The following is a 25,613-nucleotide window of genomic DNA, read 5'->3' as shown; positions in this document are numbered from 1 at the left end:
GACAGCCTTCCTCGTGGCCATCACCTCAGCACGACGCGTCTCTGAACTCAGGGCGCTGACATCCGAGCCCCCTTACACGGTGTTCCACAAGGACAAGGTGCAGCTTCGCCCCCATCCTGCCTTTCTTCCGAAGGTGGTGTCACCTTTTCACATTAATCAGGACATATTCCTTCCAGTCTTCCATCCGAAGCCGCACGCTACTCGTCAAGACCAGCGTTTGCATTCCTTAGACGTTCGCAGGGCCCTGGCTTTCTATATCGACCGTACAAAGCCATTTAGGAAGACAACGCAACTCTTCGTTGCAGTGGCCGACCGGATGAAAGGCTCACCGGTCTCTTCACAGTGCCTGTCCTCTTGGATTATGTCCTGCATTCGTGCTTGCTACGACCTGGCCGGTGTACCGACGCCACGCCTCACTGCTCATTCCACGAGGGCCCAGGCCTCCTCGACTGCCTTCCTGGCTCAAGTACCGATCCAGGACATTTGTAGAGCTGCAGTGTGGTCATCGGTTCACACATTTGCTACTCACTATGCGCTGGTGCAACAATCCAGAGACGATGCTGCTTTCGGGTCAGCGGTTCTGCACACAGCAATGTCTCACTCCGACCCCGCCACCTAGGTGGGGCTTGGGAGTCACCTAACTGGAATGGATATGAGCAAGCACTCGAAGAAGAAAAGACGGTTACTCACCGTTGTAACTGTTGTTCTTCGAGATGTGTTGCTCATATCCATTCCAAACCCGCCCCCCTTCCCCACTGTCGGAGTAGCCGGCAAGAAGGAACTGAGGGGGCGCTGGGTCGGCTGGGGTATATATCCAGCGCCATAACGGCGCCACTCTAGGGGGCTCCACAGCCGACCCACCGGGGTTGCTAGGGCAAAAATCTTCCGACGATCGTGCACGCGGCGCGCGCACACCTAACTGGAATGGATATGAGCAACACATCTCGAAGAACAACAGTTACAACGGTGAGTAACCGTCTTTTTTCAGTTTCTTAAATTTTTTTTTCTAGATTAATTGTTAGATACAGTGAATTTTATGTTGTCTTTAAAATTTGTTTCCCTTCCTAAAGTCCTTGGGTCTTGTAGGATGTGGGTAGGGAGTTGAAGGAAACAGTTTCAACTTAAAATTCCTTGGTTTTTGTGGCTTCCTGTCAAAACCAAACTTTGTTTTGGCTTCCACCAGGGCTAAAGCATTACTTTATTTTGTAAATTTTGGCTATAACAATACTTCGCCTTATCCACAAAGGCCAGATTACACTGTTACAACTTGGTTTAGCTTCAATCCAGGTTTTTGTGGTGGTGGTGTTACTGTGCAGATTAGGCCAGTGTCTTACATTTAAAAAATATTTTAATTAATATTTAATATCCAAGGACTGGAATGTTCAAGATTAGATCTTGCTAGGTAGATGCTGAAGTGAAGCCAAGATTCTTAATGATCCTGCAGCAACCCTTGATTAAATGACTTCAGTTCTAAAACATGAAAAAAACAGAGCGAGGCATCGCTTTGAGGGATTTGGTGTGGCAGAGCTGCATTCTGTCTGATGCAGAGAGCAGAGCTGTTGTGTACTTAGTTGGTTGAACAGGTCAATTAGAGTTCTGTAAGCATGTAGTTCTGTTTATGAATAAACTGGTTTCAGGCAGGGGCTTTTTGCCTGTTATCAAAAACTAAGGTCCAGTCCTCCTGCAGTGTGATAGTATTTTTGCAGGCTAGCCAATCTTGTATAATAGCACTAAAGAATCACCCCGATTCAACAGACTTACTTTCATCTCCCAGTCTACCTCTAACTGCTGCAAGCTCCTTTGGACAGTTACTGCAATCTGTCATCTCCTGAGAAATGCATGTACTGAAATAGAATGACACAATCCTCATTTTGTTTTAATGGCGCTTATCAGCTATAGCACTCTAAGCACATGGCAAACTTGAAGCCATTAAAACTGATAAAAATCACACATTATTTAAACCAAAACCATGTTGCCAGGCTGCACACCCTTTCACACAAAAGTCGTCACACTCCATAACTCCCACACATCACAGCATAAGGCCTGCTAACCACTCAGATCTTCCTTTTCCAAGGATCCCCAACCTTCGTGCTGTTTCTAACTGTAGCTGGATCCAAAGATAGCTGCCCTGATCCCATTCCAACTATCCCGCACTGATACTTCCTCAGTTGATGGTTTTCTCTCTAGGTCCAAACCCCACAAATCATGATTCACTGCCATGCCCTTGCTGCAGTACCTCCAGAGAATAGCCGACTTTATGAAAGAGTCTCTCTCAAGGAATGCTCCTACAAGATGTCCCTTGGTCACTAATACCTATCCAGAGTTGCCATCTCAGCATAGGCTTGCAATAATCATATATGTCTGTCCAAGTTTCTCTGCAGCCCATGGACTTCCCTAAACCGCTCCCATTAACTTAGAGCAGGCAGAATGCAATCCCTACAGCCCAAAGACCAAATTTCTCAGTCCAGCTCATATCACATTCTCAGAGCAAGAGAGTATCCAAATGCCCTGTTGACACTGATCTTCACACACCCACTGGAGCCATGCTCTACAACTCTTTCAAAGCCATTCTCCTCAGTTTTTCCATCTCACCATCCCCTCCTCTTTTGCCGTTGCATGAAACTGCTGCATCTGCCCTCAAATGAGCTGTTGCATGTGCACCAAATACCACTTTGCGCCATTCCTTCATGCTATACAACATCAGTCCCTAGAACGTCAATCTAAACTTGAATCTCAGTATACGCTGTCAGAGTTCAGCCACACCATCATGGAGCTGGGAGGGGCTCACTGCAGGAAGGAGAAATAAAACAATATAGAAGATGTTATTTCTAGTTCACAAATTTACAAACAGGGAGCACAAAAGCATTTGCTCTTCCCAAGATTGCCAACAAACTGAAAAAGGAACATGCCCCCCTGAAGGAAAATGTCTTGTGTGTTTCCTATTAAAATATTTTCAGTTATGCAATGGGGGGGGACGAAAACAGTAAAATTAAGATGAAAAACTAGCTGGTCATCTTCATTGAGTGCTATATGTGTCCCCAATGTGGCTAACGTGCAGCTGAATGTGTCATCACAGGTATCACTCAGATATGTTGATTACTGTTGGACTTTGCTAAACTACTGCTCTGGGTTTCTCAATTTTTAAAGGACTTGTGCATATTCTACAGGTCTTTCCTTTCAGTTGGTCACGTGCTGGAACAGTTATGTTTTGTGTGAAAATCTTTCTCTCCCCTTGCTGTTGTATGAGAGCTAGAAAATTTGACTAGGTTGGTATCTGTTAGCCAACTTGACATCTCCTTGACTGTTTAACAGAGCAGTGTAACTAATTTAATAAAATGTTTATCTACTCGAGCAGGCACTTGCCAGAAAAGAAGCGGATGCGAAGTCGCTACAGTTGCATTGTCACTGACACTTTAATACCTTTTTCTGCTCAATCAGGGACAGAGGCGTGGCCCCCAGGGGTTTGTCTTAAGTACGTCGGGGGAGACCAGTTTGGCCATGTAAACATGGTGATGGTCAGGTCGCTAGAGCCCCAGGAGATTGCAGATGTCAGCGTTCAGATGTGCAGCCCCAGCACAGCGGGAATGTATCAGGGACAGTGGCGCATGTGCACTGCTACAGGACTCTATTATGGAGGTAAGTTATTCCTCTCTTTGCAGTTCTCTCTTATTTGTAATGCTCCCAAAGCACACAAGGTAGGAGTCTTCATCCCTGTATTGCTGTTGGCCAGATACTTGCTGGTATCCCAGTCACCCTCCTAATATCCAAATGATAATCTAGAGGTACTGTAATTTTTATTCCTGTGTGTTTTAATGGAATAGCTGCCAATACAGCACCTCCCTCTGGCAAGGTGTGAGGAGCACTGGGCATTTTATTGTGATGGTCCTTGGTATATGTCCTGTGATAAGTGCTGTCTTCAGCATCCCAGAAGGCCAGTATGTTAATCCTGAAGTACATTCAGATTGCATTCCCCATGTTTGTACTAGGAGTAGGAGGATGCAGATCTATCAGATCCAAGAAACTAAACATAGAAAATGAAATGGTGAAGACCTATGAGTTGATCTAGATTATTCCCTTGGGACCAATGCTGGACTGTTCTCTCTACTTGATCCTTCAGGTTTTTTCCAATTCAGTTTTAAGAGTGGAACAAAAGAGTTTTCACCAGTTTTCATGGAAGACTATTTTACAGTCTAATTGTCCATATCAGGAATTTTTTTGCTCAAGTGAGAGCTGTTCAGTGCTCAGCACTTTTGAAAATCATGCAGTTTAGCTAGGCACGTAAGTATGGACTTTGAAGTCTAAGGGTTTATCTAAACTAGGAAGTTGTGCTGATTCTACTATACTGGTATAATTAAAGTTGCTCAAATCCTGCCTTCCTTCCCCCAGTTTGGGTGCAGTTATAGTAGCATAGAAATATTTTACACTGCATGGCTATTCCCATGGCTGTTCCCAACTATACTGATTCAAAATGATCTGGACAAGCTGGAGAAATGATCTGAAGTAAATAGGGTGAAATTCAATAAGGACAAATGCAAAGTACTCCATTTAGGAAGGAACAATCAGTTGCACACATACAAAATGGGAAATGACTGCCTAGGAAGGAGTATTGTGGAAAGGGATCTGGGGGTCATAGTGAGTCAACAGTGTACCCCCTGTTGCAAAAAAAGCAAACATCATTCTGGGATGTATTAGCCGGAGTGTTTAAGCAAGACATGAGAAGTAATTCTTCTGCTCTACTCTGCGCTGATTAGGCCTCCACTGGAGCAGTGTGTCCAGTTCTGAGCGCCATATTTCAGGAAGGATTTGGACTAATTGGAGAGAGTCCAGAGAAGAGAAACAAAAATTATTAAAGGTCTAGAAAACATGACCTACGAGGGAAGATTGAAAAAATGGGGTTTGTTTAGTCTGGAAAAGAGAAGACTGAGGGAGAACATAACAGTTTTCAAGTATGTAAAAGGTTGTTAGAAAGAGGAGGGAGAAAAGTTTTTCCTTACCTCTGAGGATAGGACAAGTAAGGGCGGTTTAGGTTGGACATTAGGAAAAACTTCCGAACAGTCAGGGTTGTTAAGCACTGGAATAAATTGCCTAGGGAGGTTGTGGAATCTCCATCACTGGAGATTTTTTAAGAGCAGGTTAGACAAACGCCTGTCAGGAATGGTCTAGATAATACTTAGTCCTGCTATGAGTGCAGGGGACTGGACTAGATGACCTCTCAAAGTCCATTCCAGTCCTATGATTCTATGATTTAAGGCTGGTCTACGTTGCAGTTATACTGGCAAAACTTAAGTTGGTAAAAATAAATAAATGGGTGAAAAAAAATCATACCCTTAACTAAAATAGTTAGCCCAGTAAAACCTAAATGTAAACCAGCCCTAACCTCATGCACCTAGTTTTGGAAAACGTGGCCTGTATTTGGAAAGTACCTAAAATAGTTTGGACCTCACCTAAATAATAAATAACCCACTGTCCTCTTCTGCAGGGCACTTCACTCTTTTGAGATTTGCACTGAACTTTCACTGATACTAACGGCTAGCAAGAACATTGCTAACAAGATTTTCATGATTTTTTTTTTTTTTTTTTTTGACAAATAGAGTGCCCTAAATGCATGGGGTCAAATGAGAAATATTACCACCATGGGACAAAATAATTATGTACATGTTTATTGAGAACTGTCGGCAGATCCGAGCTTTCTTTGAAGGGGATGTCATTTATACCTGAAATGAGAGGACAGCTTTCTCTCCTGCTTTTATTTCAGTTCAGGATGTCTACATAACTGCAGTTGTCTTTGTTGTTGCAAAGCTATGTAAGAGCATGTGATTTTTATTTTTAAAGGTCATTAGAAGTAAAGTGTAGGGTAAAGGTTATAAATCATCTTTATTTGCTTTTTTCATCTATAGCTCTTCCTGATATTTACATTCCTCAGTTAGAAACATAAGTGGTGTCATATCAAATCAGATCCATCAAGAGTGATAACTTGCTTCCAAGGAAGATCCCTCCCCATAATTTATAGCCAGTTCAGTGTTGTACACAGTGTGTGGAATTCTTTCCTGATCCCTCTGCATGATGGGATGGTGCTCTGATGCATGGTTTGATTACCCCTATTTTAGCTGGGATAACTACAGATGATGTTGGTCATAAAATTACTAATGCTTGGAATGTGGGAGTAATTTTATTTGTAGAAGCATTCTTTTGTCTTTGTTTCTCCAAGTGTGGGGCATCTAGAGAGGAAATTTGCTTTCCTGTGGTGATCTTCTGCATATACCATATTTTTAGATCCCTACTCATGTATTAGTTTCTTCCCTGTTAGATTTTTGAAATATGGTGCTTTAATTCCCTTTCTTAAATGGTGGTAATGGAGCTGACTGTTACCAGTAGGTGTCCTTCCAGATACGTGCAGCATACCTAATTTTGACTAGCTCTGAATGTGTGTGTATTGGGAGGAGAATTTTGCCATCCCTCTGTTTCCCTCCCTCCCTAAACCCACCACCAAGGTATTAAAACAATCATTCCTCCCTCAGGAGGATTGGAAATGGCTTCCTCTGGAGTGCAGTGCTACTTAAGAGCATTAATCAGAGGTGTGTTTTGAAAATAACACACAGTGCTTCTCCTGGGACTAAATGTGCTACTTCCATAGTTCTCCCAGCCCCTCATGATCTAGGGAGCTCCAAATTTGAATTCAGATGATCCTAAACCACTGGGCTGACATTGAGTTTCTGAATTTTTTTGGCTACCTAACTTGCAAGTCACATGCCTGAGACTCTTAACCCATGAATGAAACTGTATTAATGCTAATACAAAGCCATAATAATTGCAAATAAATTGTGCCAGTTAGGTTGGGAAAGGCAATGAAAGCTGGAGTAATGGAAATAATGATTAGTTCTTCGAGTGCTTGTTCATATCAATTCCAATCTGGTGTGCATGCGCGCACGGCAGCCAGAAGACTTTTCCCCTAGCAGTATCTGTCGGGTCGGTCCGGGCGCCCCCTGGAGTGGCGCCATCATGATGCTCAATATAGGGCCCTACTGACTCGCCACCCCTTCAGTTCCTTCTTACCGCTAGTGAGGGTTAGCTGGAACTTCCCCTTGCTCTTGTCGTGATAAGTGCATGTGGCAGTCTGTATGTAGTTAGTGTTAAGTAGTTAGTAGGTACTTTACTTAGTTCTTAAGTTTCCTTTGGAGGGGTTTCCCCTCCAGCACTATCCCAGCGCTAGGGCATCCCGCGGTCTGCTGGCTTCAAAGGTCTGCGGCAAGTGTATGCCCAGAAGTGATCCTCGTACTTCGTGTTTGGGGGAGAGCCGTCAAAAGGATTGCTGTAGGATCTGCAGGGGGTCAGAAGCAGGCCTTTTAAAGGTGTGAACAAGGAAGACGCACCAGAACTTGGACTGGATCAAACCTGCCTTACCTTCTCGTCCTGACTATTCCCTTTCTACCCTGTGTGGGCCCATATCACATTGGACTGCTGGGTGCTCTGCATAGTAGAGAGGAGATACTCCCTCCAATTCTCTGGCCTTCCATCACCCTTCCCTGTCCCTCTTCAGGGACCCTTCTCACGAGCAACTCCTCATACAGGAGGTGCACTCCTATCGCTAGGAGCAGTGGAAGAGGTTTCTCAGGAGCCGAGGGGCAAAGGTTTCTGTTCCCAGTATTTCCTAATACCAAAAGCCAAAGGTGGGCTAAGGCCCATCCTAGACCTGCAAGAGCTCAACAAGTTCATGAGGAAACTAAGGTTCCGCATGGCCTCTTTGGCCTCCATCATCCCCTCCTTGGATCCAGGGGACTGGTATGCCGCCCTTGACTTGAAGGATGCGTACTTTCATATAGCAATTACACCGTCCCACAGAAGGTACCTCAGGTTTGTGGTGAGAAGCAAACACTACCAGTTCACAGTCCTCCCCTTTGGCCTGTCAGTGGTGTCTCGTGTGTTTACCAAATGCATGGCAGTTGTGGCTGTGTTCCTGCGCAGGCGGCAGATACAGGTGTTCCCGTACCTCGAAGACTGGCTGATCAAGGGCCACTCCAGGGCTCAAGTGGCGCTACAAGTCGACTTCATAAGAAAGACGTTCGATGAACTGGGCCTTATCCTGAACGTGGGAAAATCAATGCTCTCCCCTGTTCAGTGGATAGAGTTCATAGCAGCAGTGCTGGACTCGACACACGCCAGGGCATACCTTCCGCAAGCGAGGTTTTGGCCCTGGGTGACATCATTTGAAGTCTCAGGCATTTTCCAACCACCATAGCAAGGAATTGCCTGAAACTTCTAGGACACATGGCCTCTTGTACCTATGTGGTACAACATGCCAGGCTCAGACTCCGGCCTCTCCAATAGAGGAACTGTTGTGTTAGGGAGCATTTATTTCATTAGCTTTTTCAGGTCAAATAGCTAAATTGTGAGCTTGGCAGGTGGGTAAAGGAAATAATTTTTGGGCTACTTTGCTTATAATTTTCAGTCTACAGATGTTCCACTAATGATGGGGGCATGTCAGAAAGTTTCAAGTCCAAACTCTGCAGTTCCTTTTCAAATAGGGAAGGGGAAAAAAGCTTTAAAAGCATGATGACATGTTAATCATTCTGGCCTTTCCTGAATTGACATGTCCTCTAATGCTGGGATAAAACTTGAGGAGTTGCCAGAGATTAACAGCAGATGGCACCACTTCACTACTTGCCAGACCTTTTTTGCAGAAAGCTGCTGACCATGTTGGTATAACCAAGAGAGAAGAATCCTCTGTAGAAGTAATTGGATTTAGTCTAAATTCTTGTGCCTTTTCAGTATCCTAATTGATGTTTCATAAAGGATTTAAACATGGGTAGGATATGGGGGTGTTGATTGCTGATACATTCATATACGAACTAAGATGGCTATGAAAAAGGAATATTGGGAGCAGAAAAGGCGCTAGTGACTCCCGTTAGTCTCGCTTAGTAAAGTAAAGGCAACTAAACCCTGTCAAACTAAGCATGGTGGCAAATGAGAAGAGACATGCTGTGAGTTGGGCTGTTTGAGAAGCACTGGTAGCTACACTAAACTGTAAAGGAACTTGCTGTCCTCTTTTCCCTAGCCTGCCACTGGCAGCGTGTTGCAAGCAGCTGGGCTGCTTGCAGATTAACTTTATCTGGAGGAAAACCAGCAGGTGATTAGAGAGACAAGGTGGATGAGGTAATATCTTTTATTGGACCAACTTCTGTTGGTGAGAGAGACAAGCTTTCAATCCACACACAGCTCTTCTTCAGATCTGGGAAAGATACTCTGAGCTGCACAGCTAAATGCAAGGTGGAACAGATTGTTCAGCATAAGTGGTTAGCCCATATTCTAAGGCAGGGGTGCCCAACAGACAGCTCGCGGGCCGTACATGGCCCACCAGAGCATTTCATAACGCCCGCAGCCTGCTTCAACGCAATATACTAGAGGCTGATTCATTAGTGTTTTGTCTCATGCTTACATCATTTTAGTTTACACCAGTGTGTAAATAAACAATACTGTACACAAAAGCTACCTATCAAAATACATATGAAACAAGCTGAATTTAAAATATAAATCAAGACAGGTGACTTTTAATCTTACTAAAATATGTAGAATTTGTTTGGCCCACACAAGGTTGTGCTTCGGTTTCTGTGGCTGTCCTGTGTAATAAGTTGGGCACCACTCTTCTAAGGGACCATTCTAGATAGTGGCCGGTTAACACCTCTGCAGTCATAGGACAAAAAGGGGTCGTTGGTGGATTACAGATTTTTGTAATAAGCCATACATTCAGTGTCTTTGTTCAATCCATGTATATACCCCTGAACACACTTAAAATCACCTTCACCAAACAAGGATGGTCCACCAGAGATGCTCCACCATTTTGGTCCTTGTTGGGTGCCAATCAAACCATGTGGTATACCTCATGCAGTGCACTAAATGCCCCAATAGCAACTATGTGGGTGAAACCGGACCATCACTACACGCTCGAACTGACACAGGAAAATGAGACGAAAAACTCCCTATCACCTCTGGGTGAATGATTTTTACAAAGTTATTGCTCTATATCTGACCTTTCAGTCCTCCTCAAAGAAAACCTGCACAACACTTTCAAATGTCGACCCTTGGAGTTTAAATTCATAACTCTACTAGACACTAAAAATCATGAACTGAACAGACACACTAGATTTATGGCTTATTACAACAATTTGTAACCCACTAATGTAAAAATCAGGAAATTCATTTACATAACTCAGCCACATTGCTCACGTACAGATGTAAGCGAAGCTGGTGTAAATGAGCGTATTCTGCAGCAGAAAAGTGAAGGACTGGAGTAGTCTTCTGGGTTCTTTCAGTCTGCCACTCACTCTTGCTCTGTGGCTTCGGGCAAGTCTCACTTTCTTGGTGCTTTCAGTCTATAGGAAACTAGACTGTGTGTGGGCCTTTATGTTGTGAGGCCAATAATTACTTTTTTTGTTTAGTACTTGGCTGCTGTCCTGAGTAGCATATACTGTTGCTTACTTGGCAGAACACTTGCATGCTTCTCAGAGGTGTTAGGCTTACCTGATGCTTGTAAAACACTGTAAAAATGTATGGTTGAAAAATGCTAAGTAAGTTAAAAATATTATTATTGTATTACAGGGGCAGGAGTGGTCTCCCTGTTCCCCTGTAAGCTACATCTAATAGTGACCTAAATGACCTTCCCTTTTCACAGATGTCATCTGGGTGATCCTCAGCGTGGAGGCTGGAGGACTTTTAGGAGTAACGCAGCAGCTGTCATCCTTCGAAACGGAATTCAACACACAACCACATCGCAAGGTAGAAGGAAACTTTAACCCCTTCGCCTCTCCGCAGAAGAACAGGCAACCAGATGAAAACAACCTAAAAGACCCTGGGGGTTCTGAGCTAGGCACAATCAGCAAAAACACGTGGGGGCCTGCTCCTGACCAAATTGAACAAGATCAGAACGGACTGTCACAAAACTCTGTAAATCTCTCCCCCAGCAGTCACTCGAACAACTTGTCGGTAGTGACGTACAGTAAGGTAGGTGCCCTGGGAGAACAGGAGAATGGGTAGGTGACAAGACCATGGTGTGTATCGTGATAGTCCTTCTTCATTACAAACTGTGAAGCCCTCCTTTCCATCTCCGCCTGACCTGCTAAGGTTTGAATATAAAACCGTCTAACTCTGCCAGCTCCTCACCTTATATTAAACAAAATAAAACACCCTTTTCATCCAATAGATTCTACTAGGTCCATATTTTTAAAATCCTTCTTGATGTTAACCTAATCTTGGCTGGGTGCTGTAACTGATAGTGGTTGGAGCCCTCTCCAATCTCCAATATGGTTAAGAAGAAAGTCACAATATCTTCAGACTCAAATATAGGTGATTTAAAAAAAATACATCCTACACATCTTGGGATTCATCCAAAGAATTTTTTTGCTGTAACAAATGGGCAGAGGGATGCCTAGTTCAACATTTTGGTCTCAGGAGCCACTGTTCAGGAATAGTCAGTCGGAGGACCATTCCTGTTTGTGATCTTTTCTTGTCTCTATAATCATGTTTTAAAATCTCCTTAAGAAGCTTGCTTGATGGATGCTATACAAATAAGTTTGAGTGATATTTTAACTTTTTTTAGATGCTTGTGTGTACAAATACGTGAAAAATGAATTGCAGGATTATTTACACTTCAAAATCCTATTATTGCAAGAGGCATGTCTAGGTGTGTATTGTCCTATGTCCAGAATAGTTGATTTTAAAATCCTTTAAACATGCTTAACTGTACTTTACACAGGCTATGTAGGACAAGAACACTCAGTTGCTGTTTGCGTTAATAAAGTCCTAATGTTAGGAACTACAGTGCTGTAGATGAACTGGTTAAACTGCTTGTAATGTACAAATGGATCCATTCTATAGTACCCCACTTTGTACTGAGGTTACATATTTGTTCTAACTTTTACTTACAGCAGGTACCAAAATAGGAGATGCAACTGTACAGCAAACTATCAATTGCCCTCTTCATATTATACACCTCAGACCAACAGTTGTATGAGACTTATTGGGTCCTGCTTCAAGATGGGACGCAACAACCTTAGTTGGAGCTTGATTGCTCAGGGAATTGGGAATGATATAAAGCTTTTCATCTCTAGATTGCCAAGTCAAATCCAGCCTTAATCAGTAGTGACTGAAAGCTCTTACTGTCTGATGATTGCTTACTGTGTTTTGGTCCAGGCCCTGGTGGACAGTGGCCTTATCACAAATCACTGCTCAGTCCCTATGGAGATTCCAAGAACTAATGTACCCGTCGACTGAACTCTGCTTATCCCCATAAGTGGTCCCGCTGTAAAAGGCTGAGGCACATTGGTGGGATAATGTGGGGGAAGTTGACCTGTCGTTATTAGTGTGATGTATATGCTCTGTATCTAGAGGGCTGCATTTCCAGGATTGATAAATGGACACCTTTAAGGAGTGTTTTAAGTACATGCAAAGAACTGAAATAAAAACTCATTAATTTAGCTGAGATACTGGACTAATCTACCAGTTTTTCACAGCTACAGATGGAATCAAGTCTAGTTTATGTAACACATGACAACTTGGTTGTCCTAGTCTTAGAATATGTCCACACTTACAAGTGAAGGTAGGCAGAGCTATGCTAGCTTTAATCTAGCTACCATGGGTAACAGTAGCAGAGTACATGTAGTGTCATGGGTTTAGGCATGGGTTAGCAGCCGGAGTCCTGCAGAGTCCCTGGGTATGTATTCTGGTTGCTTGTCCGTGCCAACACATGTACGTTGTTGTTACCCATGCTAGCTAGATTAAAGCTAGGTAGGTATACCTGTGACCAATCACGCGTTCACTTGCAGTATAGCCAGACCCTTGGGAATAAATTTTCAGCTGAGCTTGGACATTTTGTGCCTGCACATTTTGGTTGCAGAATTTGGTTATTACATACGTCTACTTTAGGGTTACCATATTTTAATAAAACAAAAGGACACTCCACGGGGCCCCGCCCCAACTCCGCCCCCTCCCCGAACGCTCCACCCCCTGCTCCTCCCCCTCCCCTGCTTCCTGCGAATCAAATGTTCGCGGGAAACCTGAAACAGGCAGGCAGCAGGTAAGCTGGGGCGGTGGCGGGGGGAGGTGGGGGGGGGAAGCGAGGAGGCGAGGCCCAGTCTGGCCGCCCCCCCGGCCGAGTGGCTCCCTCTGGTGGCCGGCCCCGGCGGCTCCAGCCCTGGCCCTAGCGACTCCAGCTCAGCTTGGGCGCCGGCCGGCGGCTGAGCACCCCCAGCCCCGGTCCCAACGGCTCCGGCCCAGCTTGGCTCGGGTCCCAGTTCCGGCAGAGCGGCTCCAGCCCCGGCCCTGGCTGAGCGGTGCCGGCCGGTGGCCGAGCACCAGCGGCTCTGGCCCCAGCGGCCCCAGCCCGGACCCAAGTCCCACGACCCCTCTCTATTTTCCCGGACATGTCCGGCTTTTTGGAATTTCCTCCTGGACGGGGATTTGAGGACCAAAAAGCCGGACATGTCTGGGAAAATCCGGACGTATGGTAACCCTAGCTACTTGATTGGCACCTGCTGTTGGGTAGGCATGTAACTACTAAGATTTGCACCTGCCATAAAGTACAGGTACCAAAAATCTGGGTGTGGGGTTTTTGGTGGAAACAAATTGTGCTGTGAAAAGGGAGGCGGGGCTATTAAAATGTGTCCTTTAGTCTCTGCTATGCATCTTCCCACAAGTCAAAACAACCATATCTTTTGTTACAGTATAGCACAACTGAGTTGCCACTCATTAAGAAGCCCAGACTAGAACAGTGTAGATGTTTTAAGCTGTAAATTAGTGTATTGATGAGCTGTGTTGGAAACCCAACTGAAATACTAGGTACAGTAACTCCTCTCTTAAAATTGTCCCAGTTAATGTTGTTAAGTTGCTGATCAATTAGGGAACATGCTCGTTTAAAGTTGTGCAATGCTCCCTTCTAACGTCTTTGGCAGCTGCCTGCTTTGTCCACTGCTTGCAGGAAGAGCAGCCCGTTGGAGCTAGCTGGTGGGGGCTTGGAATCAGGGTGGACTGGCATCCCCACTATCAGCTCCTCGCTCCCCTAAGTTCCCTGTGCTGCAGCTGCCCAGCAGGCTAGCAGTTGCCGGCATTCAGCTGTCCCTCCCCCCACTGCCATGTGCTGCTCCTTCCCTCTGCCTTGGAGCTGCTCCCACAGACTCCTGCTTGCTGTATGGGGGGGCTAATCTCAGGGTGTCCCCCTCCCCCTGCTCCTGCACCCCACTTATCCCATTTCCATAGAGCAGGGGGGACACATGACAGGATTCAGGACGGAGGGAGCTTCCAGGCAACAGCTGTGGTCTCAGCAAGCTGATCTAATTAACAAGACAGTGTACTTAAGACCGGGATCAGCTACTTAAAGGGGAAATGCGCATCTCTCTGTCACACACAGGGTGTGTGTGTCTGTCTCTGTCTGCTATGCTCTCTCCCCTCCCTCCATGCCTGCTGCCTTGTAGAGTGAGGCTACATTAACAACGAGTTAACCCTTGAAGGCTCAGCCAAATGCTAGTTCATCATTTAGCAGTAAGGCATTCCCTGGAAAATATCCCAACCTCTGACTCCTCCACCTCAACCAGGCTTCACAATCATCATCACTGTGTACCAGTATTAAATTGTTTGTTTAAAACTTATACTGTGTGTGTGTGTGTGTGTGTGTGTGTGTGTGTGTATATACACCTCTACCTCGATATAATGTGACCCAATATAACATGAATTCGGATATAACACGGTAAAGCAGCGCTCCGGGGGGGCAGGGCTACGCGCACCGGCGGATCAAAGCAAGTTTGATATAATGCGGTTTCACCTATAACGCGGTAAGATTTTTTTGGCTCCCGAGGACAGCGTTATATCAGGGTAGAGGTGTATATACACTCTGTGTGTATGTATATGTGTGTGTGTGTGTGTGTATATATATATATATATATATATATATATATATATATATATATACAGTGTGTATACAGTCTTTTGTCTGGTGAAAAAAATTTCCCTGGAACCTAACCCCCTCATTTACATTAACTCTTATGGGGAAATTGGATTCGTTTAGCATCGTTTCGCTTAAAGTTGCATTTTTCAGGAACATAACTACAACGTTAAGTGAGGAGTTACTGTATGTTGGGATAAATGTGGTGTAGCTATTTAAGGATAATCTCTTTCCCATATTGCCTAACTGTCTGGAAGGCAGTGACAGCTAGCATGGTGGTACAAAGCTAGAAACAGACAGGAGATAGACCTTGGATGAGCAAAGCTAAAGGAAGAAGGGGCTAATTCCATGGGCAAGGGTTACATTCATCTCAACAATCTGGGTTAGTTTGTCATTGCTATCCATTTGGATCATGATCTGTTTTGACATGAGTCAGTCTAATCTAGTCCCAGGAGGCAGGTGTAGGGTGGTCAACCTGTCTTCTAGTGATTCCTTCTTCTGATTGACTGGAGTTTAGCTTATCCATTGCTTTTAACTTGTTGTGATACCCATCACAAAAGATCCCTCATCTGCTTTCAGCCAAAAGGTAACTAATAATAGTTCAGGGAGCTAGCCAACTATCATGGTTTCTTTTCCCAACACGGAAAAAGATCACAGCCTACTAATCTGGTCTTTGAAGAGTTTCTGTGCTATTGATCATGTGCTGTTCTTTCCATGGTAAATTGGTATCTAAACACTACCTCGACACTTGAAAAGGTGACTTTCCAGCAGGAGACTGTCAATTGCAGGAACCTCTTTGCTAATCTATGCTTGTGTGTCACTGTATTTGGTACCTTTTCTAAAGGAAGCAAAAATGCCAGCCTGTTGTGTGTTGAAATGGCTGACAAAGCTGGAGGGAAGCTCCTGGCAGAGTCTGTTGCGTGTTGACAGCATTTTGGGAATGCAGGTGGAATATTTTTTGTCACATCCAGAATTTATTATTGGGTTGGCAGAACAAACTAAGACTGCTTCACACACATTACCTTGTGAAAGCTGGATGCATGTGTGATCTGTCACCATCAGGAATTGAACACCTACACTGCATGGTGGTTTTTGCTGGGGAGGGACACTACATTCACAATCAAAAGCTCTGTGAGACTCTGGGATGTGCCAAGTGAGAAGCAGTAGGAGAGAATGACCAATCCTTTTGCATCTCATATCCTTGAAGTTCCCACCTCTGTTTGAGAACTTCCGTGGTAGCCAAGCAGGTATATGCTGACCTGCTTTGCTTGAAGTCATAAATCTGGCTTGTTACTTTTGTTTGAAATACACTGGGCTGATTGTCAGCTCAATAGTAACCTGCCTATCCCAAGTGAATGGTCTGATCAAATATTAGTGAAAGGTACAAACTAGTTTTAACCTCTTGGCTTCAGAATTCCTGCAAGCATGTTAGTGCCAAATACTCCTGTTGTTGCAAGGCTGATCTTTTCCTACCCAGACAAATGTCCTAGCTCCAGTTCTCATTGCCAGAAGGATTCCAATTTTCCAAAAGCGGTTTTCAAAAATCAGATCTACTGAACTCTTCCTCTGTTTCCTTTTCCATTCTGCTGTTCAGGTTTGGACTAAACTGGTGCAAGATCCGGTTGAAGATCTGAAAGCTCCAACTGGGGAGCAGCTGCTATATCATTTTGTGGTCCTAAATAGGGTAATTGTGGAAATAAAACATGTAACAAAAAAAACTTTTGTGACTGATTTTGATGCAAAGCACCCCAAATCTGTGGCAGAAGTTTTGTTATTGCAGCCCCATTGTCTGTTGGGTAAGAGGAGATCTTGCTGGTGTTTTTGGAACGGGGATGGAGGGTTTGGTGTGTGGATTCATTCACTTACTGAGGTGCCTTATGCCCTGCGCTTTTATCTAGGGTTTAGTAAAATAGGCAACTGGTTTCCTCCAAACCAGGGCTGTTCTGAAGACCAACCAATGCCCAAGGCTGCTAGACTAAGCACTTTGCCTTGAAAAGCTGCCTTACCTCTTCTGCCCTAGGGAGAAAGGAGTTCAGAACTGGGTTTCCATTCCCAGAAATCATCAGGAAACTTCTCCGTTCATCCAGTGTCCCTGGATTCACATGATCATAGTTCCTCTCCAGTGAATGGTTTCTGTAGACAGTGTGTCAAGTAAAGCAGAAGCTTTGACACCACGAGTTTCTGGACCCACATTTCAAATTTGTTTAGGTCCAGTGCTGTCACCCTCTTCTTGCAAGCTGGAAATCTTTCTTTAAAAAGGGTTTTCCCTAGGGAGGAATAACATGTAAGAGATTCACCCTGCACTTGGGTGGCTGTTTAAAGGGAGGTGGAGGGCTCCTTAGGGAAACTTCAGAAGTATTCAACCACTTCACCAGCACATGGTGTGCATGTACTTGATGTCAGTCACTCTGCCTCACCATCTGGCTATTCCTTTCCTCTGGGGGGGTTGGACTCTGTTCTGTGTGTCTGAGTAGTTTTTTGTGGGAAAGGGGAAACTACATGGATACTTTAAAATTGCTAGATTCTTGTGCTCTCATCTTCTTAACAGAGAAGGCTTTATCCCAGGTGGCGGTGACTTAACATTGTGGAACAAAATGGGAGAGCTGTGTTCTAATGGTTTGACCATGAGGTTAGACGGCAGGAGACCTGGGTTTTATTTCCGGGTCTGCCACAAACTTGCCATGTCATCTGTTGAGTCCCTTAGTGAGCTCGTGTCTCAGTTTTTCTGCACTCATAAAATGGAGTGAATTCATTGCCATGTTTAATTAAGTACTTTGAGATCAACGGAGGAAGGGATGGGTGAGGTAGCTAGGGTTTGGATAAAATTTTCAAAAGCACCTAAGTCCACTTTTTAAAATTGATGCAGGCATTTAAGAACCGAAATTTAATTGAAAGTCAATGTCAGAATGTCACTGAGGCATTCTCTACGCTAGGAAATTTTGTGGATAATTCCAACCAGTTCAGCAGTACCAGTGGAAGTATCTCTTTAGCCAAAGCTCTGGCAGGTTCCAGATTATAACAGAGATTGTGATTAAACCTGCTGGTGTAAAAAGTGTCAGAAATTGCCGGAGTCTTGTCTGTGCTAAGACTCCCTGTAGTGTAGCTGAACAGGTGTAAATTGTCTTCTAAAATTCCCTAGTGTAGATAAGGCCCTAGTGACAACTTGACATACCATCTGCCACTGAGGCAGGCAAGCATCTCGAAATTTCACACACAAAACATTTGGAACACTGTTCTGTGTGGCAGTGCAGGCCATGGAGTGTGGATGTATAATGATCTTTGGAGAACCAAAATCATGTGTAAGGAGACTCACTTTCTCTAAAAACCTCAGTAGAATTTAATAAAATGCCAATATGATTTATTAAAACACTAAATAGAGGCACTCTGTACTACTTCTGTAGTATATTTCTCCCTCCCTCCACTCCCAATGATTTGATCAGCTCTTGCCTAACCTTGATGCTCCAGTTTGGTGGTAACTGGGCCATCCCTATGAGTTCCAGATGGGTACCTTGGTTCTTGGACTCTCAAAGGCTGAAATTGTATAGGCAGCTTACTTGGCCCCAGCGTTATGGTGGGGAAGGAATAGCACCTTGTTTATCTCTCGTATCTCCTATATCAGAGGTTCTCAAACTTCATAGCACCGCAACACCCTTCTGACAACAAAAATTACTACACGACCCCAGGAGGGGGGACCGAAGCTCTGCCGCCCTGGGGGTACCAAAGACCAAGGGCTTCAGCCTCATGCATGGGGCCTGTAACCTGAGCCCTGTTGCCAGGGCTAAAGCCCTGAGACTTGGGCTTTGGCCCTGGGCAGTGGGGCTTGGGCTTCGGCCCTGGACCCCAGCAAGTCTAAGCCAGCCCTGGCGACCCCATTAAAATGGGGTTGCGACCCACAGTTTGAGAACCACTGTTCTAGATTCTAGAGCCCTCCCCTTTGGAGAGTGGGTATGTTCCCATTGTTCACAAAGTTTGAGCCTGAATTAGATATTTATTCTCCAAACTGGGTTAGTTGACTGCCATTGTAGTTGAACTGACTTAGATCAAGTGTGGAGAAGCCACAAGCTCAGCATTGCTGTTAGCCACCGTCCTGGGACAATCACACTGCTGCTTATTAGTGTCTGCAGGTTAAACTTTTAACCCCCTCCTCTGTGGACCCAGGAGTTGTCTTACCTGGCTGTTGAAAGACTAATGTAGATGCAATTAACTGGTTTAGTTAAATCAACTTGGAGGACAGCTGCATTGTAGGAAGATTATCTTTCCCAGTGGCATAGCTGTCTCATCATATTTGCATAGCATGCGTGGAACAAAAATAAAACTAAACACTCTGTTCTTCTGTTTGTATTCAGTTTACGTAAATGAGTCAAAAGAACTCAGGATAGTTTGGAGAAGCACTGACCAGGAACGGCCCAGGAAGTGATGAGGAAGAGAGAGGGACTTGTAGTGTTATCTGATGCTGCCATCAGTGTACACTGGGAGACTTTTGTGTTGCGTTCCAGCCGTGCATCAAAAAGCTCATGTCTTTTTTTTATAAACTCAAGTGTACCTTTTATTGATCTAAATTCAGCCACAAACAAAGGTGAAATAAAGATAGTTGTGTGAAAGTTTCTGTGTTGTGATGGTTTATAAAAGATTAACTCTCTGAGATGAAAGCGGGATTTTGATTTAACTTTAAAAATGCCTGCTTTTGCAATGATCATGCGGCTCTGAGTAATCACTAGAGCATGTACCCTTTCCTTCTTCACAACCCCTATTTTAGTTTCACAGGTGGAATGTATTTAGGGTCCCAGCTGGGCTCATTTGATCTCTTATATCTCGCAAAGGTGGCTGCGCTAGTTTAGGTGCATGGATCAAAATGCAGACTCTTGTGGGTGCTGAGCACTTCTCAGTAGGGCTAGATTTCCAAAAGTGCTGACCTCCAATTTAGGCACCTAAATAAAGTGGTCAGATATTCCGTATGGGAGCAGCATTTTTTTTTTTTAATCTGGCCCTTAGATTTCACCATCACTTCATTTACCTAAATATCTGGACAAAGGTATTGCAGTAGAGAGTTACTAACTTTTACCTCTGGGGGGGAGACCAAAAAAAAGAACTGAAAACTAAATTTGCAAAGCAGAACGTGAGCTTGTCACATTTTGTTTTGAAGATGGGTCCCATTTTGCAAACGAGCTTCAAATAGAAGTTTCTTCAGTTAAAATGTTTCAAAAATGTTTCCAAATGTACAGGAAATATTGGATTTCTTGTGTTTCTGGTGGGAAAATTATCTATTTGTGGAAGTGTGATGGAAAACAAAATGAGTTGCAAAATGAATGGTCACTAACTGAAAATGTTCGCACCATGTTTCTCAAACATCATGGCTTTCACACAGCTGTTACCTTTTAGTTTAAACGAACCACTTCCAACATTTTTTGGTGCTGTGACTCTTTTGGATCACTGCTATTATTTCTATTATACTAATTTCGAGAGTTCCCAGTAGAGATCAAGGCACCATTACACTATATTCCTGTGAAAACGCACACAGTCCCTGCCCCAAAGCACTTACCATCTGAACAGATTAGCTAAAGGGTAGAAGAAAGATGACAGATGGAGAATTGAGGCATGGAATGCTTGAGTGGTCTAGAGATAATGGCAAGGTTGTGTTCAGAGCCAGGGATATAACTCAGATCTCAGAGTCCTGGTGTATTATCCTTTCTCTGTACTCAAACACTGGTTGACTTAATGAAAAAATCAAAGCCTTTCTGTGCGTCCACAGGTTGACTTTTAAATGATATCGTCTGCACCAAACTTAGTAGTTCCTTTCGTTGGAAACATTGACATGAAATAATATAAAAGATGCAAAAGACCTATTAAGTCAGGTCATTCCCTGCAGATGTGGGATACATTCCTTATCAGGGTTTATATCTGATGTTAAACCAGTACTTTGCTTGATCTTAGCCAAAAGGGCAAGATGCAACAGTGGGAAGTAGTGAATAAACTGCTGGGGGAGTGGGAAGAGTTTTCTTCTTTGAATCATTAATAGGTGCAAGTGAGTTCATGTATAAACGTACTCGTCACGTGTAAGTATGAGCTATAGTGAAGGGTCGTGTGTATGCTCAGGGTTCTATTATGGTAATCATAAGAGCAAAGATTGTTAATTCTTCTGGTCAAATTTGCAGTTGCAAGAGAAACCTATTTGGAAACTGTTCTGGAACTGTTAATGACAAACTCTATTCACATCGGTGAAATGAGTCAATCATAGGGTTAAAGTGCTGCAAAAGTAGGGTGGTTTTCTCACACTCTAAAGTGAACTGAAATCTAGTTTTGATTGAGACCCCAAATCATTAACAGAATTGTGAATATTTAAATTAGACACTGTTGAAAGCAACATTTGACCTCTTTTCTTTACATACTTGCAAAGATCTAAGGACAGAGTTCTTTTTCTTGCAACTGTTTATATCTTTACTAATCTCTTCAGGGATTGTCTCTGTGCTTACAAGGGGATGTGCTATTAGCCTGTATCCATTTCTGACTACTATTATCTCAAGGTAGCACAGGGGGCTGTGCTTTACTTACACTACTTTAGGTGTCAATATTGCCATTTGGTGCGGACAACGCAGATCTTGGCAGCCAAAAGCTTTTCAATTCAGCTTTTCAGTGCATCTTTATCAAATGAGCTGCAGCAGACTGCTCCTACATTATATCACAAGTGGCCTTGTTTGCCAGCACACGAAGAAAAGATGTTGGTTGCAAGGCCCATTTGAAAATCTGGCCCTTACAGATTAATCTGAAGTTACGAGATACTGCTCTTGCCTAATGTTCCACTAACCATTCTCCCCTGATAGATGCTGGACTCAGCAATAGTTTTGAGTCACTGGAAGATACTTTACTTTGCTTTATGGGTGTCATGTGGTGTTCCCTGACACTGCATAGCCCAGGGAATTACTCTTGCCTGGTTAACTGTGGTTAAACTCCTATCAGCACTTGATCATTACTTTCTAAGATGTAGTTAGTTTTAAAGATACAATAGGGCTTTTGACTTCAGGTGTGTTTGCAGCTTGACCCAGCCCATCTTACCAGACTTACGCCAATATAATCAGGGCTTTTTGGTATGAGTCATACACAAACATCTCAGTGCTTCACAGCCAATTCCAGTTTTTATGGGTTGCAGAGCAAGCTGGTTATGGAGTTACAGCAAAATACGTTGGAGACAATATTTCTTTTGCTGCTCTGGCCCGTTGTCCTGCTTGAAATGAAGTGGTAAAGCAGTCTTGCACCTTGCTTGAAAAGGCAGGCAATGGGGTTGGTGTTTAATTAGGTCACTGGACATATTTTTAATCATCCATACAGTGGGTAACAGCAGGGCTGTATAAAGAATGCTAGAAGACCTACCTTCTGTCTCTGGGTAACCGAGCATAATGCATTTTTTCTTATTTTTCCTTGGCATTGTTTCATGTTCCTTTAAAAAAAAAAATTGGAATTTAATTGGTGCAGCTCTTTCAGTAAACTGTGCACCTCTGATTTATAGAGAAGTCTCAACACTGTTGAGTCTCTTTCTTTTTATGTATGATAAAATGCATCAAAGTTGGCTTGATTAGCGCATGGGAGATTCAGAACTAGTGTCCTGGTTAGTTTCAGACCTCCTGCTACTAGATCTGATACCTTAAATAACTTCACTTCATGGTTCACGAGGAAAACACAAGCTATTAAACGTTTCCCATTTTTGGAGGCACCTGGTTTCCGTTGAAGAAAAATGTGTATTCTAGAAATGTCAAGTCTCATAGTCTTGAGGGAATTAAAATTGTCAGGAAAAGCTTCCTCATAGCAGGTGGGCGCAGTGACAGTGGGGAGTGTTTATAGAAGGAGACAAAGACCATATGTACATTGGGAATTTGCCCTATTTTCAGCCACTGGCCTAGCTGTGCCACTGCGATACCCTAGTATAGACTAGGGAAGTGTTTCCCAAACTTGGGATGCCGCTTGTGTAGGGAAAGCCCCTGGCGGAGTCCAAACCCCTAGCATTTGTGTCCATGAAGCTTCCCTCTGCTTGAAACCAGGGTAAAGCTGCACCAGTGCAATTCATCGTTTCCCTAGTCCAGTGTTTCCCAAACTTGGGACGCCGCTTGTGCGGGGAAAGCCCCTGGTGGGCCAGGCCGGTCTGTTTACCTGTCACGTCCGCAGGTTCGGCCGATCGCAGCTTCCACTAGCCCAGAGGGAAGCTTAGTGGGCACAAATGCTAGGGGTTTGGACTCCGGCAGTTTCACCAGTAACTGAAATCCCCGGTATAGAGAAGGTCAAAAAGTGGCCTTCAGCAGAAGAGCATACAGTCATGTTAACTGACTATTGTCAGGGCTAAATGATGGGGTGGAGGTAAGTTGCTGGAAGCATGTGTAATGATGCCCCGTGGGTTCATCTGTGGATCTTAAAAGCAGGACCAGACCCATTAGCTTAAAGGCATCTATATCTGATCTAGGTGCTAGAGGGAGGCAGAGGTGGAGTGTTAGCATGGATTACACATGGATGTGGAGTAGGTGATCAGTTGATGTGGGATGAAGAATGCAGGAGGTAAATGCAAGCAGTGGGATAGGGTGGAGAGGGTAGGTATGCTTTTTGCAAGCTGATACTGATCAGCTGGTTTAGTCTCTTGTCTATTGAAACTGATTTTGTCTCCAACTTTCTTTCAGGGTTTCCACGGTCCTTATCCCTTTGGACAGTCTTAAAAACAAACAAAAAAACGGGTACCGTCAAGAGGAGAATTTAACAAAGAACTGACTCATGGGGGACAGAGGGGGGTTCTTATGGCTTATAGAAGACACGGCATGGATCCCCTTCTCTGCCTCCACAACCTGGATAAAGAAGAAAACAAACAAAAACCAATAACTTAAGACTAGTGGTTTCCAGAGGAAAACAAAACTAAAGTATGCATGTGTGAATGCTGAATTTTAGGAGTGCTGTTCAATGCTACGAGAAAGAGGAAATACACCAACACCATGGGTTTTTTTAGAAGTCATTATCACAATTAATTAGGTAGCTGAAAAAGTTTAAAAAAATTAAAATGAAAGCCATCTTTTTAAAAGAAAAAAAAAGTAATTATTTTGCCTACAGAGCGGTTGTAGTTTGAGCAAATGTTTAATTTTTTTGTTTGTTTCCTGTTCATAATTTTTTTTAATAAGGGACAGAGTGCATTTTTATGGAACTGTCGTGTTTGCTTGCTACAGAACGGGAGCTCGCTTAGCATCTTCTGGGGTTCATGCAGTGACTTCTCTTTGTATGTTGGATGTTTTCAATGTGCGATTGGGCCAGCACCCAGCTCTGTGAATTTCAGTGGTATCAGCCGTTTTTAGTTATCAACCTTTTAATCTTCAGTTTTTGTCTGTTTCCCTTTTGACCTTAGTGTTATTGGAAACCTCAGTGAAGACCAAACTGTTGCATTAGAATGGGAGGACTCCAGCATTGCGTTAACCTGGGAGGTTTATTTTTCTCTTGGAACTTGAAATATACATACACGTATTTCAGTAAGAAACAGACTTACTAGAGTTCCAAAGCTGGTCCTAAATGATTGGTATTTTAAAATGCTGTTTTGTTTGTCAAATATTGATGTCCAGTAGCTGTGCCTAGGACAGCCAGGCAAGTGTATCTGTCTTGTGCCAAGAGGAAATTAACTTTCTGTAGCTGTAGTTCACCAAACAGTAATTATAAAGTTTTACAAAAGTCATGTCCCTTTAGGTTTAAACCTCACATCCCTACTCTTTTTATATAAGTATAATTTTAATTCCTCTCTCCTGTGATTAAAGTACTAGCTTAGGAGGCAGAGGCCAATTGTTTTTGAAGTAGAGCAAGAAGTTGAATCATCAGCTGGATTCCACAGTAGCGCCTTGTATTCTTTCGCCTTTTTACTGGCCTGTAGCTTCTTTGAGGCTCCAGCTTTCTAGATGGGTCTCATCAAGCCTCCTGCTCAGAAGAGGAAGAGCTTTTCTGGACATGAGGGTCACTTAGCTGTGAGCGTCCTCGGAGGAATGATCGCCATGTGCAAATGAGACCGTGCAGAGCAGTTGCGGAGGGTGGCGGAGTTCTGTTTCAGACTTTGCGGCGTTGGGTCACTGTGAGCCAAGCAATCCAGGTACTTGGGAAGAGAATGGGTTTTTTGGAGGGGAGGCACTAATTCAGAAACTTGAACCAGGCCGTAACAGCCATCTGCCAAAGATACAATAATATGCAACGTCCCCCATCCTCCTCCAAAACTCCCCATCCCAAACTCCCCATTCATGTTGGGAGCTGAGTGCATGGTATGCCTGCTGGCGAGAGCGATGCAAGGCTTTAGGCTGACCTAGTCTGCACCCAAGCACCTGTGTTTGCTTGGTTGACTTAAGCAGGGTTTCATTTTCAGTGCAGTGTCCATGGGCCTTATTCTCCCAGGCATATGGGTAGCTCCTGTTGAGGCTAGTGGGAATTGTTGGCATCCTCCCAAGGAAGAATTAGACCCCTGGTGAGGCATTTGGATACTTGTAGTCTCTAGAACCCAGTGAACAGCTACCCTGGTATTGCTCCATTAGTGGGTGTTTGATAGTTTAGTTGTCTATTGGACACTGGATTTCGAAGGACGTGTTCCCTTTTAAGATTGGAAGTTTCCCTTTCCTCTCTCTCTAAACACATGGATGGGGCTGGGGACAGGGTTGTAATGGATCACCCCTTGGATGAAGAAGGTCGGGGCGTT

At 43.9% G+C, this 25,613-nt stretch overlaps 1 protein-coding gene across 1 annotated transcript in view; it reads left to right on the top strand.

Moving 5' to 3' along the window:
• The window catches only part of ILRUN (inflammation and lipid regulator with UBA-like and NBR1-like domains), a 54,638-nt gene extending 29,763 nt beyond the window's left edge, over positions 1 to 24,875 (top strand). The window contains exons 3-5 of the mRNA XM_024200215.3: positions 3,439 to 3,636; positions 10,667 to 10,995; positions 23,584 to 24,875. Of these exons, the coding sequence (XP_024055983.1) occupies positions 3,439 to 3,636; positions 10,667 to 10,995; positions 23,584 to 23,619 (563 nt within the window). The 3' untranslated portion in view covers positions 23,620 to 24,875. The remainder of the gene's footprint in view (positions 1 to 3,438; positions 3,637 to 10,666; positions 10,996 to 23,583) is intronic.
• Positions 24,876 to 25,613: the final 738 nt, after the last annotated feature.

The sequence above is a fragment of the Terrapene carolina genome, unplaced genomic scaffold (genome assembly GCF_002925995.2).
Source record: "Terrapene carolina triunguis isolate 2854851 unplaced genomic scaffold, T_m_triunguis-2.0 Scaffold604, whole genome shotgun sequence".
Lineage (NCBI taxonomy): Eukaryota > Metazoa > Chordata > Testudines > Emydidae > Terrapene > Terrapene triunguis.
The sequence above is the reverse complement of the archived record's forward strand: the minus strand, read 5'-3'. Positions and strand labels throughout refer to the sequence as shown.